At 38.7% G+C, this 18,332-nt stretch overlaps 1 protein-coding gene across 1 annotated transcript in view; it reads right to left on the reverse strand.

Moving 5' to 3' along the window:
* TRANK1 (tetratricopeptide repeat and ankyrin repeat containing 1) overlaps positions 1–18,332 on the reverse strand; it is a 144,754-nt gene that overhangs the window by 36,888 nt on the left and 89,534 nt on the right. The window contains exons 15-16 of the mRNA XM_007945681.2: positions 15,376–15,522; positions 10,156–10,312 (exon numbers count right to left, since the gene is read on the reverse strand). Coding sequence (XP_007943872.2) covers positions 10,156–10,312; positions 15,376–15,522 — 304 coding nt within the window. The remainder of the gene's footprint in view (positions 1–10,155; positions 10,313–15,375; positions 15,523–18,332) is intronic.

Genomic DNA, 18,332 nt, shown 5'->3' on the forward strand with positions numbered 1-18,332 from the left:
TGTTGCATTGTAAACTGTGGTCAATGACATGAGACAAAGTATATGTGAACTGCTGTGGAAAGTGAATTCACTCTGTAAATCTTCACCCAAATCACAATAAATAAAATAAAATAAGCTTACAACATGGAAAATAGAAAACCAGAGGCATCAATGTATAAATGATAAGAATTACATGGGAAAAAGAGGGAATAATGGTATAATTACAGAACTTCCAAATGGACAGGAAGTCAATATAGAACAGACTGTTCCAAACTTAGGAAGATAAAAGTTTATTACAGGGTAACCACCAAGAACATCAATAAGCCTTCTAACCAAAATAAGAAAAAAGAAAATCATAAGGACTTAGTAAACACAAAATCACCAATGAAGAAAAGGAAAAGAAAGCCCAATAATAAAATGAAATAAGCCCAGAAAAATATTTAGAACAAAGAAACCATCAACACCACAATAAAAAACACAAAAGAATGATAGCACTAAATTTATACCTATCAGTAAGTACACAAAATGTGAATGGATTAAAGGCACCAGTCAAAAGAAAGAGAGTGGCAGATGGATAAGAAAACAAGACCCATCAATATGCTGCCTACAAGAAACTAACCTCTGGCATAAAGATAAAAACCAATTAACAATCATAGGGTGGAAAAAAAAATACATCAAGCTAATAGCAACCAAAAAAAAGTGGCAATACTAATTTCTGATTTAAAGAAAAAAAAAATAAAAAAAGACTTCATGGCAAAAACCAGCATAAGGGACAAGGAAAGGCATTTATGATGATAAAAGGATCAACTGACCAAAAGCATATTACCACAGTAAATATCTATGCACTCAATTAAAGAGCTCAAAAATACATAACCAAACATTAACAAAACTGAAAGAACAAACAGATAATTCTACATTCATAGTAGGAGAATTTAACCCAGCACTTTTGATGAAGGACAGAAAAACTAGGGGGGAAAAACCTTTCAATAATAGAAAGCCCAATAATAAATCACAATGCTATAAAACAAGAACTCAGTGCTACAAAACTAGATCACAATGCTATAAAACTAGAACTCAATATAAGACCTAGGGGGAAAAAAATCAAATACATGGAAACTGAACAACACACTGATATTAATAGCATAACAGGTAACAGAAGAAATAAAATGTAAACTGAAAAAACTAGAATCAAATAAAAATGAAATGACAACATACCAAAACCTGTGGGACATAGCAAAAATAGTAATCAGAGGTCAATTTATAGCAATTATATGCACATATCAAAAAAGAAGAAAGAAACAAAATCAACACCTTAACCAAAGAACTCCAACAATTAGAAAAAGAGCAACAAAAGCCTACAGTATCCAGAAGAACCAAACCAAAAAAACCAAACCCACAGCTACAGAGTCGTATCTGACCCATAGCGACCCCTCCTTGGGTTTCCGAGGTGGTATCACTACGGAAGTAGATCGCCCAACCTTCCTTCTGAGGAGCAGCTGGTGAGTTTGAACCATCAGCAGTCTGGTTAGCATTCAAATCCCTTCGGCACTATGCTATCAGAGTTTCTATCCAGAAGAAAGGGAATAATAAGGATCAGAGCAGTTATAAATGAAGCAGAAAACAAAAACAGCTGAAAAATCAGTAAAACTAGAAGCCATTTCTTTGAAAAGATTAACAATATTGACAAATTTAACTAAAGAGAAGAGAAAGATGCAAATAACACTAATAATAAATGAAATGGGCAATGTCACAACAGAACCAACTGAAATAAAAAGATTAACAGAACACTACGAAGAACTATACTCCAACAAATTTGAAAATCTAGACAAAACAGATGCTAGAAACACCTGGCCTACCTAAAGTAATACAGGCTAAGGTAGAAAATTTGAACAAGCCCAGTATAAAAGAGCTCTGGTAGCATAGTGGCTAAAGCACTTGACTGCTAACCAGAAGGCTGGCGGTTCAAACCCACCAGCCACTCCTCGGAAGGAAGGTTGGGCAATCCTACTTCCGTAGTGATACTGCCTCGGAAACCCAAGGAGGGGTCGCTATGAGTCGGGGCCGACTCGACGGCACATAACAACAACAACAAAAGTATAAAAGAAGAAATTCAAGCAGGTCACAAAAAAGTCTTGGCCCAGACAGTTTCAGTGGAGATTTTATCAAACATCCAAGAAGAGCTGGCACCTATCCTACTCAAACTATTCCAGAACCTAGAAAATGATGGACTATTTCTAAATTCATTTCAAGAAGCAAGCATAACCCTGATATCAAAATCAGGCAAAGACACCACTAAAAAGAAAAACTACAGACAAATATCCCTCATGAATACAGATAAAAAATTCTCAACAAAATCCTAGTCAGTAGAATCCAACACTATATATATATAATCAAAACCAAGTGGGATTCGTATCTGTGATGTCAGGATGGTTCAACATTCCAAAAAAAATCAGCATAATCCATCACTTAGATAAAGCCAAGAAAAAGAACCATGTGATCATATCAATCAATGCAAAAAAGACATTTGATAAAATCCAACAACCATGCCTGATAAAAGCTCTCAGAAAAAAATAGGATATAGGGAAATTCTTCAAGGCCCAAAGTGTATCCCAGGGCCATAGTCTTGGGGGGTCCCACCAGAGTCCATCTGACCAGTAATAGTGGTCATTATTGTGTTTTTGGATTTTGTTCCACATTTTTCTTCCCTTTCTATCCAGGATCTCCAGTTTTGATCAGTTTTGAACAAGATTTTCATGTATTTTATTGTGCCAATTGAGTCTGGTGTCCCCCCATACTATGGTCCTGAGTCGGTAGATCTGCTGGATCTGTCTCCCACAGTGTCTGGCTGTCTGTGAGGAATTGCTCTATGTCTGTCTTCTGTTGCTTTGTAAGGACTGCAGGTATTTTGTATCATCGGTATCTGTGCAAGATTAGCCTCAGCTGAATCTATCCTTGGTTTAGCGTATAATCCTGTTCACTGACTCCCATCTGATCTTCTCAGATGTTTATGTGTTTATCTGGTGTTTGGTGCTAACGCTAATGCAGTATTGTGGATATACTGGTATTAACCTCTGTCGTCTGTATCTTATGTGCGCAATTCAGTGTCCTCCCTTTCTCCAATGTTATCATGGCAGTCACAGATTCTTTCTATACCATCCCTCTCCTTACCCACATCAGCATGTGGCCCCCAACTAGCCTGAAATTATTCCCTCTCCTTCCCTCCCCACCCCATTAACCTACAAAGTGAGTTACCTTCCTTAAGCAAACCCTTCCTTGTCTTTTTTATAGTAATGGGCTCATACAAAATATTTGTCCTTCTGCAACTGACGTATATCACTCAGCATGATGTCCTCCAGGCTCATCCACGTTGTGAGATGATTCATGTATCCTTCTTCGTTCTTTAATGTAGCATAGTATTCCACTGTGTGAATGTACCATAATTTGGTTATCCATCCATCTGTTGATGGGCATTTAAGTTGCTTCCATCTCTTTGCTATGGTGAATTGTGCTGTGATGAACATAAGTGTTCATATGTCTGTTCATGTCCTGCCCTCACCTCTTTAGGGTATATTCCTAGTAATGGAATTGCTGAGTCAAATAGTATTTCTATTTTCAGTTTCTTAAGGAAATGCCACACTGTTTGCCACAATGGTTGTACCATTCTACAATCCCACCAGCATGGTATGAGAGTTCCAATCTCTCCGCAACCTAGCAAGCATTTGTTATTTTCTGTCCTGATGAACTTTGCTATTATTGCTGGGGTAAGATGATATCTCATCGTTGTTTTGATTTGCATCTCTCTATCAACTAAAGAGGGAGCTCTGGTAGCATAGTGGCTAAGACACTTGCCTGCTAACCAGAAGGCTGGCGGTTCAAACCCACCAGCCACTCCTTGGAAGGAAGGTTGGGCAATCCTACTTCCGTAGTGATACTGCCTCAGAAACCCAAGGAGGGGTCGCTATGAGTTGGGGCCGACTCGACGGCACATAACAACAACAACAACAACATCAACTAAAGATCACAAGTAATTCCTCAAGTGTTTGTTGGTCACCAGCATATCATCTTCAGTGAATTTTCTGTTCATGTCTTGTCTGTTTTTGAATTGGATTGTTTGTCTTTTTGGTGTTGAGGTGTTGAAGTTTTCTATAGATTTTGGAGATAAGTCCTTTGTCAAATAGGTCATAGGCAAACATTTTCTCCCAATCTGTAGGTTCTCTTTTTACCCTTTTGATGAAGTCTTTCGATGCGCATAAGAATTTAATTTTTAAAAGGTCCTCGTCACGTAGCTTCTCTTCCACCTCCCGTGCATTCTGGGTTATGTTTGATAGTCTAGTTATGCCATAAATTAGGGCTTCTAGATTTGCCCCTATTTTATTTTTGATGAATTTTATAGCTTTGGGTTTTACATTTAAGTCTTGATCCAACTTGAATTTGTTTTTGTGTATGGGGTGAGGTATGGGTCTTGTTTCATTTTTCTGCAAGTGGCTATCCAGTTTTGCCAGCATCATTTGTTAAAGAGTCTGTCTCTTACCCATTTAATGGGTTTGGAAACTTTGTCAAAGATCAGCTGTCCACAGATGGATGTTTCTGTTTCTGGGTTTTCGATACTGTTCCATTAGTCTATCTGTCTATCATTGTACCAATACCATGCTGTTTTGACTACTGTGGCTGTATAGTAGGTTTTAAGATCTGGAAGTGTGAAACCTCCCACTTTGATCTTCTTCAGTAGTGCTCTGGTTATCCAAGATCTCTTTCCTTTCTATAAAAAGTTAGTAACTGTTTTTTTCCACGTCCTTAAATCAGGATTGCATTAAATGTGTAGATTGATTTAGGTAGTATTGACATTTTCACAATATTCAGTCTATCAATCCACGAACAATGCAGGTTCTCTCATTTATGTAGATCCCTTGTTGTCTCCTGTAGTAATGTTTTATCGTTTTCTTTGTATAGGTCTTTTGTGTCTCTGGTAAGATCTGTTCCTAGATATTTTATCTTTTTAGTAGCTATTGTGAATGGTATTGCTTCCCTTATTTCTTTTTCAGAGGTCTCTTTGTTGGTGTAGAGGAATTCAACTGATTTTTGTATATTGACCTTGTATCCTGCCACTTTGCTGAATCTATTAGTTCCAGTAGTTTTTTTGTTGAGTCTCTTGGGTTTTCCATGTATAGGATCATATCATCCACAAATAGAGATAGCTTTACTTTCTTTTTGCCAATTTGGATGCCTTTCATTTCTCTTTCTTGCCTTATTGTCCTGGTTAGGACTTCCAATACAATTTTAAATAGAAGTGGTGATAGAGGGCATCCCTGTCTGGTTCCCATTAGTAAGGGGAATGCTTTGAGTCTTTCTCCATTAATAATAATGTTGGTCACTGGTTTTGCCTATATGCCCTTTATTACATTGAGGCATTTCCCTTCTATCCCTATTTTGCTGAGAGTTCTGAATAGGAACAGGTATGGTATTTTATCAAATACCTTATCTGCATCGACTGATATGGTCATATGGTTCCTTTGTTTTGTTTTATGTGGTGGATTACATTGATTGTTTTTCTGATGTTGAACCCCTTTGCATACCAGGTATGAATCCCACTTGGTCAGGATGTATTATTTTTTTGATATGTTGTTGGATTCTGTTGCCTAGAATTTTGTTGAAGATATTTGCATCTATGTTCATGAGGGGTATTGGTCTGTAGTTTTCCTTTTTAGTGGTATCTTTCTCTGGTTTTGGTATTAGTGTTATGCTTGCTTCCTAAAATGAGTTTGGGAGTATTCCATGTTTTTCTATGTTCTGGAATAGGTTGAGTAGTATAGGTGTCAACTGTTGCCTGAATATTTGGTAAAATTCTCCAGTGAACCCATCAGAACCAGGACTTTTTCTTGAGGGAATTTTTTTTTTTTTTTTTAATGACCTGTTCTATTTCTTCCTTTGTATGGGTCTGTGGGGCAATCTACTTTCGTAGCGATACTGCCTCGGAAACCCAAGGAGGGGTCGCTATGAGTCGGGTCCAACCTGACGGCACATAACAACAACAAAATGGGTCTGTTCAGGTATTCTGTATCTAAGTGGGATAGTTTAGGTAGGTCTTGTGATTCCAGAAACTTATGCATCTCTTACAGGTTCTCAAATCTGTTGGAGTACAGTTTTTCATAATATTTTGTATCTTTTTTATTTCGGTTGGTTTGGTTATAAAGACACCTTTTTAATTTACTATGCTTATAATTTGCATCTCTCTTTCTTTTCTTTTGTTAGATTTGTCAATTTTGTTAATCTTTTTGAAGAACCAGCTTCTTATTTTATTGATTTTGTTTTTTTGTTTCCTGTTTCATTTATTTCTGCTCTGATATTTATCATTTCCATACTTTTAGATACTATAGGATTCTTTTGTTGTTCTTTTTCTAATTGTTGGAGTTGTTGAGTTAAAGGTGGTTTAGTTTCTTTCTTCTTTTTTGATGTATGCATTTATTGCTATACACTGACCTCTGAGTACTGCTTTTGCTCTGTCCCATAGGCTTTGGTAAGATGTATCTTCATTCTTGTTTGTTCTAGGAATTTTATTATTTCACTTCTTATTTCTTCTATTATATTATTATTTTGAGCAGTGTATTGTTCAGCTTCCACATGTGTGATTTTTTCCCTGATCTTTCTACTATTGATTTCTAATTATACAGCACTGTGGTCTGAAAAGATGTTTTGTAGTATTTCAGTGTTTTTTAATTTATTGAGGCTTGTTTTACATCCTAACACATGATCTATTCTAGAAAAGAACCCATGTTCATTGGAGAAGAATGTGAATTATGCTTTTGTTGGGTGGAGTGCTTTGTATATGTCTACAAAGTGGAGTCAGTTGATCGTGTTGCCGAGTTCTTCTGTATCTTTATTGAGTTTTTTTCTAGTTGATCTGTCCCTCCTTGAAAGTGGTATGTTAAAGTCTCCCACTAGTATTATAGAGTTGTCTATTTTCCCTTTCAATTCAATTAGTATTTGCTTCATGTATTTTGAAGTACTTTCATTAGGTGCATAGGTATTTATTACCATAATATCCTGGTCAATTGACCCTTTCAACATCATATAGTGACCTTCTTTGTTTCTTTTTTTTTTTTTTTCACTTTGAAGTCTATTTTATCAGAAATTAATATTGCCACTCCTGCTCTTTGGGTTATCATTGGCTTGGTATATTTTTTTCCACCCCTTAACTTTTAATTTGTTTTTATCTTTGTGTCTAAGGTGCATCTCTTGTAGGCAGCATAAAAATGGGTCTTCTTTTCTTATCCAGGCTGCCACTCTCTTTCTCTTGATTGGTGCATGTAGTCCATTCACATTGAGTGTAATTAGTGATAGGTATGAACTGATTGCTGTCATTCTATTGTGTGTGTTTTTTGTCATGTTGTTGGAGTTTCCTTGGTCCATATACTTTTCTGTGCTGAGTTCATTTTGTTGTCAAGTGTTTCCTCTCTTTTCTTCTTTATTGTTGGTTTTGTGCTCACTAAACCCATACGTTTCTTTCTCTTCCTTTGGATTTGCTTGTTGTTGTTGTTATGTGCCATCAAGTCAGACCCAACTCACATCGACCCCCTCCTTGGGTTTCCAAGGCAGTATCACTATGGAAATAGATTGCCTAGCAGGATTGTTAATTTTCTCTGTGGTTACCTTTCAGTGAATTCTTGTCTGTATATTTGGAACAGTCTAATCTATGAGGACATTGTCCTGTTTTCCTCTCTATTTGGAAGTTTTGTACCTAAAACTTTTATTCCCTCTATTTGGTTAGTTGCTGTTGTCGTGTGCAGATTGACGTCCTTGTTTTTTAGCGTACTATGTTTTATGGTCTTATTTTGAGCATCTACTTCTGATTTGGTTTTAGTATTGATGTCATGTGTCCTGATTTTGTTGTTCTCTGTTGTGGGTTCTCTATTGGAAGGACTTCCTTAAGCATTTCTTATAGGGTTGGTCTGGTTTTCACAAACTTCCTTAATTTCTATTTGTCTAACAATGTCTCGATTTCACCCTCATTGTGATGGACAGTTTGGCTGGTTATAGGATTCTTGGTTGGAAGTTCTTTTCCTTAAGTGTTTTATACATGTTGTCTCACTGCCTTCTTGCCTGTATGGTTTCTGCTGAGTAATCCGAACTCAGCCTAACTGTTTGATTATTAGAAGTGATATTTCTTTTCTCCTGGGCAGCTTGCAAGATTCTTTCTTTGTCTTTGGCTTTGGAGAGTTTTATTATGATATTCCTCGGTGTTTTTCTCTTGGGATCTATCCTGTATGGAGTTCTTTGAGCTTCTTGGACAAATATCTTTTCTTCCTTCATGATATGGGGAAATTTTTCTGTTAGTAAGTGTTCCACAATTTTCTCAGTGGTTTTTCATCTCTTTTTGTTCTGGAATTCCAATGAGGCATATGTTGTTTCTTTTCATGTCATCCCATATAACTCTTAGGTTCTCTTCATTTCTCTTAAATCTTTGTTCTGATTCTTCTTCATACAGGCTGGTGTCCAGGGATTTATCTTCTAGTTGGGAAATGTGTTCTTCAGCCAGTTCTAGCCTATTCTTTTGTGCTTCCACTATGTTGTGTAATTCTGTAATTTTGATATTCATCTTTTGGATTTCTAAGTGCTGTTTTTGTATGAGTTCTGATTGTGTATTAATCTTGTTATTTTGTTCTTGAATGGTTTTCCTGAGTTCTTCCAGGGTACTCTCCATATTCTCCTTGGTTCTGTTTGGGGTTTCCTTAAGCTCTTGTAGAGTTCTATAAACATACCTTCTAAATTCCTTCTCAGGTAATTCTATTGCCTCTTCTTCCTCCATGTTTTATAGGACTTTTGTTTGGGATTTTATTTCTAATGTCTTATCCTGTGTTTTTTTTTTTTTTTTTTTTTTTTTTTGAGGTTACCTGTTGTTTTGAAGTTGTCTTTAACTATTAGTTACGTATTGATTTGTTTTGTCTTGATTTTATGATTTAATATTTTTGCAAAGGTGGAGCTGGTGTTATTTTATTTGTTTCGTTATTAATTCAGGTGTTCTGGGTTGCTCTGCAGCTTTCTTTGTGGTGATGGAATCACTCTGTGGAATGTGGATGCAGGTCTCTTTTCGTAGTGAAGGGGGTTTAGGATTCAAGCTGGCAAGTGTTGTGATGGCTTAATGTGGTTTTTCTATTGGATGAGTCAGGGGAGAGGTGGGGAAAGAAAAGAGAAAAAAAGCTCCAAGGCACCTGTAGCTGTTTCCAGGGCTTTGAGTAGGCTGCTAATGATGACGTTATATAGTTACTCACAGGCCCACAGCTCAAGTTTGGCAAAGACCCCAATGGTTAGGGGGCTGCCACTTTCTGTCAAGTTCAGAAAGCCACAAAAACGCTGTACTTCAAGCCCCTCCTTGCCAAAAAGCTGTCCTGGAATAGCTGCACTGACCCGCACCACAAGTCTGTCCCAGGGCCCACCCACCTGCAGTGTGCTTCCCTCTCTGCTCCCAATTCAGTGGCACCTAGAGCCGGAGGGGGTCTCTGCTCCATTTCTCAGAAATGCTGCCTTCTCAATGGTCCCAATTTTACAGAAAAAGCGGGTTCTGAAGGTAGATCTGTGGAGTGGCTGCAGGCCCTCTGGTGCATTCTCTCCGCTGCCCCAGGGAGCCCGCCAATGCCCCATCTCACCAGCCAGTCGGTGCTCCGCAGGGCAGGTTCATTTATTTTTATTCTTTCTGGCTGTTTACACTGCCTTTCCCTCCTTTCTTTTCCTACTCCCCTGAGTTTGGCCTTCTCTGACTTAATGAGCTGTTCAGAGCTCCCGAATCACCACTTCAAACTGCTGCACCTAGGTTTTTAGGTATTAAGATGCTAGAGGGAACTAATGTGTAGGCTACAGGTAAGACACCATCTTCTCCCCCACCAGTTCACCACAATTTTTAAAAACGCTCATAGCACTTTATGTTCTCCAAACAGTGTATATTTCCTCTCACCTTGCCCATAACACTCACTTTTAAAGGAAGAATAAAAGATTCTCTCTGAAGGAATTAGCCCTCCTAATTCCATTACAACCACACTCTCCCAGACACCTGGCAAATGAGTAAGAACTCTCATTCCTCAGAAGACTGTGAGGAAGAAAAGAATGTGCTTTATACCTCACCATAACAACAGCTGAGAAACATGCTTCCCATTCAACAGTGAAAACATTTTAATGATATTTTACCTTTATTTTCATCTGTCTTCACAACTTGGACAAAATCTCTTTTGATGAAGTATTTGAAAGCAGGAGCTCGCTTCTCTCGGTTTTCATCAAAGATCCAGAGGTTGACTCGAGCCCGTGTGATGGCAGTGTATAACTGCTTCAGCTCTCCGTTGAGGAGCTAAAGGTAAGATTGAAGACAGATGTAGCCTGTGGTCAATAGCTACAATATGACACATTCAATGGGCTTACTGATTTTGAAAAAAATACAGAAAGAAAATTTTAGAGGATAGCCAAACTCTGAATGGGACATGAGTACCTCATGGCTGCAGAACAGACAAATAAGTAGAGCTCTGAAAAACACCACTCCTTTCCCTCTCCCACTTAAAAAGAAAGTGAGCAGGACCACTCTTGAATCTGCTATAATTCTTTTTAACTCTATTTTGAAATAATTACAGATTCACAGAAAATTACAAAAATAGTAGAGTGTTATCATAAATTCCCATGCATCCTTCAGCCAGGTTATTGCAATGGCTACCTCTTACATAATTGCTGTAACTCATTTTTCTTTCTGTTGTAAATTATACATGCCATGAAATTCACAATTTTAACCATGTAAAGTGTAAAATTCAGTTAGCTTCAGACAATGTTTCAGGGCTATCCGTAAAATTTTCCAGTAATATATCAGACAGTGTTTCACTGCTATTCAAAAGGTTTTCACTGGCCAATTTTTTCAGAAGTGGATGGCCCTGTCCTTTTTCCCAGTCTGTTTTAGCCTGGAAGCACCACTGAAACCTGTCCACCATGGGTAACCCTGCTGGTATTTGAAATACCTGTGTTGTAGCCTCCAGCCTCACAGCATTATACAAATACCACAATATGACAAACTGACAGACGAGTGGTAGAGATACCCTCTGCAACCTATGTACATTCATGTGCGTCATTCCATTAGTCTTTCAATCCCTGTTTAGACTGAGTGTCTATGCATCCTCTCATAAATTATTGTTATTACTATTCTTGCAGGATTGTGTACATAATAATATCCACCTTTGCTGCCTTTAACGCTTGTACTCCTCCCTGCCTCTTCCTCTGCCTTGATGATTTTGTGCTGGCCTCCCCCTTATCGTATATTGCCTTTCCCTTCACCCAAGTTAATTCTTGTCTACCCTGTAGTTGGCGGTTTTCCCTCTCATCTCTGGTAACCTTTAAAGAACAATTCTTTCTGTAGGTAAACCTTTTCTTAACTTTTTACAGTAGTGGTCTCATACAATAATTGTCCTTTTAGGATTGACTAATTTCACTCAGCATAATGTCCTCATTATTCTTTAATGATATGTAGTATTCCATTGTGTGTATGTACCATAGCTTGTTGGTCCATTCATCTGCTGACTGGCACTTAAGTTGTTTCCATCATTTTGCTTTTATGAATAATGTTTTGATGTACGTGGGTGCACATAACTGTTTGTGTCACAGCTCTTATTTCTCTAGGACATATGTCTAGTAGTGGGATTGCTGGATCATACGGTATTTCTATTTCCAACTTCTTAAGGAAGCACCATACTGCTTTCCACAGTGGTTGTACCATTTTACAGCAGCATATGAGCATTCCAGTCTCTCCACACATTCACCAGCATTTGTTGGTTTCTGTTTTCTCAATTTTGCTATTAATGTTGGGGTCAGATGATATCTTATTTTGATTTGCATCTCTCTAATGGCTAATAATTGCAAGTATTTCTTCATGTGTGTGTTAGTTGCCTAAGTATCTTCTTTGGTGAAATATCTGTTCATGTCCTCTGCCATTTTTTACATTGGGTTGCTTGTCTTTTTTTGTTGAGGTGCTGAAGTTTTCTATAAATTTTGGGGATTAGTCCCTTGTCCGATACATCATTGCCAAAAAAATTTTCCACAGTCTGTAGGTTCTCTTTTTATTTTTTTCACGAAGTCTTTTGGTGCATGTTGTTGTTGTTGTTGTTATTTTCAGGAGACCCCAGTCATATAGCTTGTCTTCTGCTGTTTGTGCATTTTTATTTATGTTTGATAGTTTATTTTTGCCATGTATTAGGGGCCCTAAGTTTGCCCCTATTATTTCTTTGATGTTCTTTATGGTTTGGGGTTTTACATTTAGGTTTTTGATCCATCTAGAGTTAGTTTTTGTGGTGTGAGATGTGGATCCTGTTTCACCTTTCTGCAAATGTATATCCAATTTTGCCAGCCCCATTTGTTAAAGAGACTATCTCTTCCCATTTAATGGGTATCATCACTTTTTCAAAGATCAGCTGTCCATAGGTAGATTTACTTCTAGGTTCTCAATTCTGTTGCATTGGTCTACATATCTGTCATTGTACCAATACCAGGCTGTTTTGACTACCACGTCTGTAGAGAAGGTTTTGAGATTGGGGAATGTGAGACCACCTACTTTGTTCTTCTTCTTCTTTAGTAGTGCTTGCCTTATCCAGGGTCTCTTTCCTTTCCATAAAATGTTGGTAATTAGCTTTTCCATCTGATAGAATCTGCATCAGAACTGCAGTTTATCTGCAGATTGCTTTGGGTGTATTGTCATTTTTACAAGGTTAGGTCTTCCTATCCATGAGCATGGCACAATCTTCCATTTATGTAGGTATCTTTTGGTTTCTTGTAGTAGTATTTTGTAGTTTTCTTTGTATAGCTATTTTGAAAACACATAAACATCTTTTGGGTATTCTCTGCTTTTGATCAAGATCCACATGAAGAAAAATGTGGCTATAGGATAGGAGGAAGTCTCATTAGCAACCTGAAATACACAGATGACATAACCTTGCTTGCTGAAAATCAAGACAACTTGAAGAATTTGCTGATGAAGGTAAAAGACTACAGCTCTTAGTGTGGATTACACCTGAACAAAAGAAGACAAAAATAATCACAACTAGGCCAATAAACATCAGGATAAATGGAGGAAAAATGGAAGTTGTCAACCATTAATTCCATTTGAATCAACAATCAAGTGTCCATGGAAATAGCAGTCAAGAAATCACATGACATTTTGCATCAGGCAAATATGCTACAAAAGACCTCTTTACAGTTTTAAAAAGCAAATGTCACTTTGATGACAAGATGAACTGGTTCATTTTGGTTCAGCCCCCTGCTGACAACCTGCATTTCCACCCCAAATATACTAAGAATCTACATTTTAACAAGAGCTCCAGGTGATTCTTGCAGATCCCCAGGTGATTCTTACATAAACAAATTTCCAATTAGCTAGCCACAACTGTTACAGTTACATAAGAATCACCTATAAATTTTTCTCTGAGCATTGCATTTACTGCATCCCGTAAGTTTTGGTACATTTTGCTTTCATTTTTATTAGTCTCTAAGTATTATCTAACTTCCCTTGTGATTTCTTCTTTGACCCACTGGTTATTTAACAATGTTTTGTTTAAGTCCCAAATATTTGTGAACTTCCCAGTTTTCCTTCTGTTGTTGATTTCTAGCTTCATTCTATTATAGTCAAAGCTACTCTGTATGTGCATGAATAATTTCTTTTTGAAGAATCAGCACAAGGTTGGTCCTTATGATGTGGAGGTTAAAGATGTCCCAAATGTCCAGCTTTTCCAAACTGCCGTACCACTCCATCATCTCTAACATCAACTACTCTTCCTCCCTTCAGTACTTTCCTTCCTGTCTTAGGGTTCTGTAATTTCTTGTAATGTCTCACATAACTCATGAACTGCCAAGGATATGGCTCTACAGTTGCGGAGACTGGCCAAGTCCCAAATCCATGGGTCAGACATCAGTCTGGAAGATTCTCCTCATTCACGTGGTTGTAGAGGCTGACAAACCCAAACTGGCAAGTCAGACAATAGGCTCCTGGCTCACAAGGCTGCAGAAGCTAGTGAATCAGGTCAGATGATAGGCTACTGGCTCAAGTCCCATGAACCAAAGGTCAGATGATGATGAACAAGACACAGGATCCAGAACAAGAGAGAGAACTTTTCCAGAGCCTTCATTTACATTGAATGCAAAACACACCCTCAGATTTGGTTACCTAGTGCCACTCTGAGAGGAACAGACCACATATAGGATGGCTTTAACAAACAGGAGTTTATTCTCCTACAATTTTGGAGGTTAGAAGTCCAAGTTCAAAGTGCCAGGCTCTAGGGGCTGGGTGAAAGACCCTTGACTTTGGGCTACTACTCTGCCTCTTGTTCCTAGCCCACTAAAGCTGGAGGCTTTTCTTCACTCAAGCAGCTTCTGGCTGCTGAGGCTGACAAATCAAAGGTCGACAAGTCAAAAGGCACAGTCCCAATATCACCAAACAACATGGCAGGCCACTAATTCAAGGCCAGAAAAAGTCCCAAGATTGGCAGGGCATGGCAGGCTGCTGAAAAACGATTTGGCTACATGTAGGGTTCAGGTATGCCAAAAAGCTAGAAACCTTCCTCAAAGCTGCTTCTTATATACTAGAAGCAGACCACATCTTTAAAGCAATTACTCAGCTGCTCCAGTAGATTCCACCATGGAACTGATTGCCAATCTTATCATGGGAAATAACTACATCCAGCTGTCCAGCCTCTCAACCAGGCCCAGCCAAGCTGACACACAACTTTAACTGCCACACCTTCAAGGAAACTAAGGGTAGTAACTTGAGTCACACCCTCTAGTAAAGCAGTGACTCAAGATACATCCCATCCTAATCTTGCCTCATTAACATAATGGACAATTCACTCCAATCAATCTCCCTTTGTCAAGAACTCCACAGAAACTTTGTAATTTAGCCTCCTTGGTGATGTAGCTGGGATGCAAAGAGAAACAGAAGCCAGGTCCCCAAATCACTAAGGTGAGTAAGCTCAGGCCACCACAAAACAGTCTGAACTAACTGTAGTCCAGAACTTCTGAGTTCCCTGTCAGCCATGCCTAAAAATCTCTGACCCAGAAGAGTCATGGGTGTATCATTTTAAAAAGTATGTGATTAAGAATTGAATGCAGCAGAGTTCCAGAGATGAGAAGAAGGTACAATCCTCCCCTTTCCACTTTCAGACAGCACCTCCAACCATTAAAGTGGCAAGGTGGTTCACTGCTGAGAAAAGGGAGCTTTCCAATGCTAAGGTCCATCCCCCTCCTTTTCTACCCTTCGCACCCTCTCCCCATACATCCCTCAAGGGAGACCCACCAAGTACCAGGCTCCATTTTTTTATTTCCTCTTCTCTTATAAACCTTGCTTACTGGTTTCCTGTCAAATAAATGTGTGGGAAAATGGCTGAAATTCACCTTGTACATTTCTGGATTCAGCATGAGAGACCGACCCTGCAAGGAGCTCAATTTTTCCAGGGGTACATCAATCAATGGCCTGTTTTCCTCTCTGGAGTCAGGCGATACGGGTGTAAATGAAGAAATGATCTTCCATTCCTTGTAAGCCTGAACAACAATGACAAATTAAAGACCAATAAAATATGATTCTGAACTGTACACACAATGTTCTTGAACCTCAGAAAACTGAGCCCTACTTCTGCCTGGCATTGGGGGCAGGCCTTCAGCCCCAGTGAGAGGAGATGGTCATTTTGTGGCCTCAGAATAGAACAGGAGGGTTTAGGATACACAGGCAAGGATCAGGGAATCTACAGTGAAAATTGCCCACTTAGTCAAGACAACTGAGAAGCTGGGCAAATGGACCCACTTTCAGCAAGAATACTAAGGATCCAAGAAGTTACTCCATCTGACTATCTGCTTCTTGGAAACCCAAGGAGGAGTCACTATGAGTCGGGTTCAACTCGACGGCACATAACAACAACAAATCTGCTTCTTGAAGAATTTCTGCCTTTTCACACCATGGTTAAGAGATGCTACTTAGTGTCAGCAGTTAAGACACAGACGGCAGAATTTTCTAACTAGGTTATTCAATAAAGCAAGGACAGAAGAAGATTCAGGAGCTGGGGAGCTGGGGTATAGTGTTAAAAGTAGACTCTGAAGTCAGAACAAGTTTATGTCTTGGTTCTTCTACTTATTTGCTATGCAACCTCCAACAAATTGTTTATGCTCTTCTAGACTTCATTTTCCTGCTCTGTAAAATTCCCCAGGCTTTTCTTGGAAAATAAAAGGAGATAATCAAATGTCTAGTACAATGAGTAACAAATAGCTAATATTTTACCCACTTTTCCTTTACCCAAGGCCCCAACCAACCTAACTGTAGACCGGTGATTGGCAAACATTTCTATTTTGTAAATAGAAAAATAAAGGCTAGCAGAGTTAATAAACTACTCTCACAAGACCCACTAAAGTATGGGATCTGGAATTGCATGGGAATTCTGGACTCTAAATATTCCATTTAATCTGGGCACTTCAGCTTCAAGCTTCAAGGGCCAGAGAATAAGTATCTTAAACTTTGTGGCCATGAGGTCTCTCTTACAACTACTCCACTCTGCTGTTGTGTAAAAGCAGCCAGAGACAACACACGACTAAGTGGGTATGGCTATGTGCCAATAAAACTTCAAGGACACTAAAATTTAATTTCATATAATTTTCATGTGCAACAGAACATCATTATTCTTTTCATTTTTTTTAACTACTTAAAAATTTTAAAAATCCTTCTTAGCCCACAAACCATACAAAAACAGGTCCCAAATTTGGTCTATGGGCTTGGTTTGCAGACCTGCTGAAGTGCTCTTGTCACCTTTGTGGCAGTTTCAAGCATGTTGAAAAGATGAAGTAAGTACAGTTGATTAAATACTTTAAGTTACCCTATGACTTAAACTTTGTACATATTAAATTATAAATAACTTAAGTTTAAGTTATTAAATGCTTTAAGCCAAACCAAACTCACTGCCGTTGAGTCAGAACCAACTCATAGTGACCCCTCCTTGGGTTTCCAAGGCAATGTGTCTACTGAAGTAGATTGCCCAATCTTCCTTCCAAGGAGTGGCTGGTGGGTTTGAACCACCAGCCTTCTGGTTAGCAGTCAAATGCCTTAGGTACTACACCACATGGCTGTGCTAATAATCAATTATAGAATCAACAACCATGCTTTGAAAACAGATGTCAATCATGTAATCATTTAAGTAGGCAGAAGATTAACAAAAATCTTCAGGACATATTTATTATACCTATACTTTGGTAAAGTGTTTAGGTGACTGGACTGTCTGCCAAGAAAAGAAAGCAAAAGACATAAATGTTTCACATTTGAGAGGATCTTCCTGGTAGACAGCAGAGGTTGATACTGGCAGACTTTGAAAAGTTTCATGAAGTATAACGTATTTTGAAACTGCTGGATGAAAGGCAAAAGCTGTTCACATGGCACATGAATGACTTATTTCCATGAATGAAAAACATTTTATTTTCAAGACAGAAGCTTGTAGGCATAAGCACATGTATTTTGTGATAAGGATAAAAGCCTGCAGCACTTCTGACAATAAAAGCAAAAGCATCTGAAACTCTTCCAGCTTCTTCTATTGGGATCAATAACTGTGAAGGAAAATGCAACCCTGCTAGCAAAACCTACCTTTGAAGGGTCTATTATCTAAGTCAGTTAAAAGCCCATAAAGGTTGTGTTTTTCAAAGTCCCCTCTGTTAGATTCATTGGCTTCCAAGGACTCATCTCCAGGGTACAGCGAAATGGCAAAGCACCCGTCCACGTCCTCATAATAGTTTTGGGGTGACTAGGAGAATGACTACCACCTCCCCAAAATAGGTAAAATCTTACAAGAGAAGAGTTTGTATAACCAAGTCCCTTCCCCATCTCAGAAGATGGTCCTGGGAACCATGTCGTTGAGCAGATAATAAAATTCTCTAAAAAGAAGACTCGAAAACCTGGGCATCAAGAACCTCAGACACATACAAGTCCAGGTGACAGGTGCTGCAAAGAGAATACCTTTCTGAATCATAAACAAGGGATGGAAAACGAGGCAGAGGTGGTGGGAGCGGGGAGAAGCTCTCAGTGGCTCTCCTGCCATGTCCAACAGCAACCACTACTCAGCAGCTCTCAGCCACTCACCTCAGAAGAAAACTCCACATGAGCAGGCAGACCATGGCAGCTGGGGACATATGTCACCTGTCTTTCCTCTCCCTTGATGAAAGCATTCCCTGTCACTTACCGCCTGACTCTTTCTTGATCTTGAGGTTTTAAGCTATAAACTGAAGTATCCTTGGTCAGGGCATGGTTGATTATCTTCCCTGGTATATATAACAGCATCACATCAAAAGTCTTTTTAGGAGACTTACTGTGTATTTAGTAA

This window comes from Orycteropus afer, unplaced genomic scaffold (genome assembly GCF_000298275.1).
Source record: "Orycteropus afer afer isolate SDZICR_OR568_19922 unplaced genomic scaffold, OryAfe1.0 scaffold00142, whole genome shotgun sequence".
NCBI lineage: Eukaryota > Metazoa > Chordata > Mammalia > Tubulidentata > Orycteropodidae > Orycteropus > Orycteropus afer.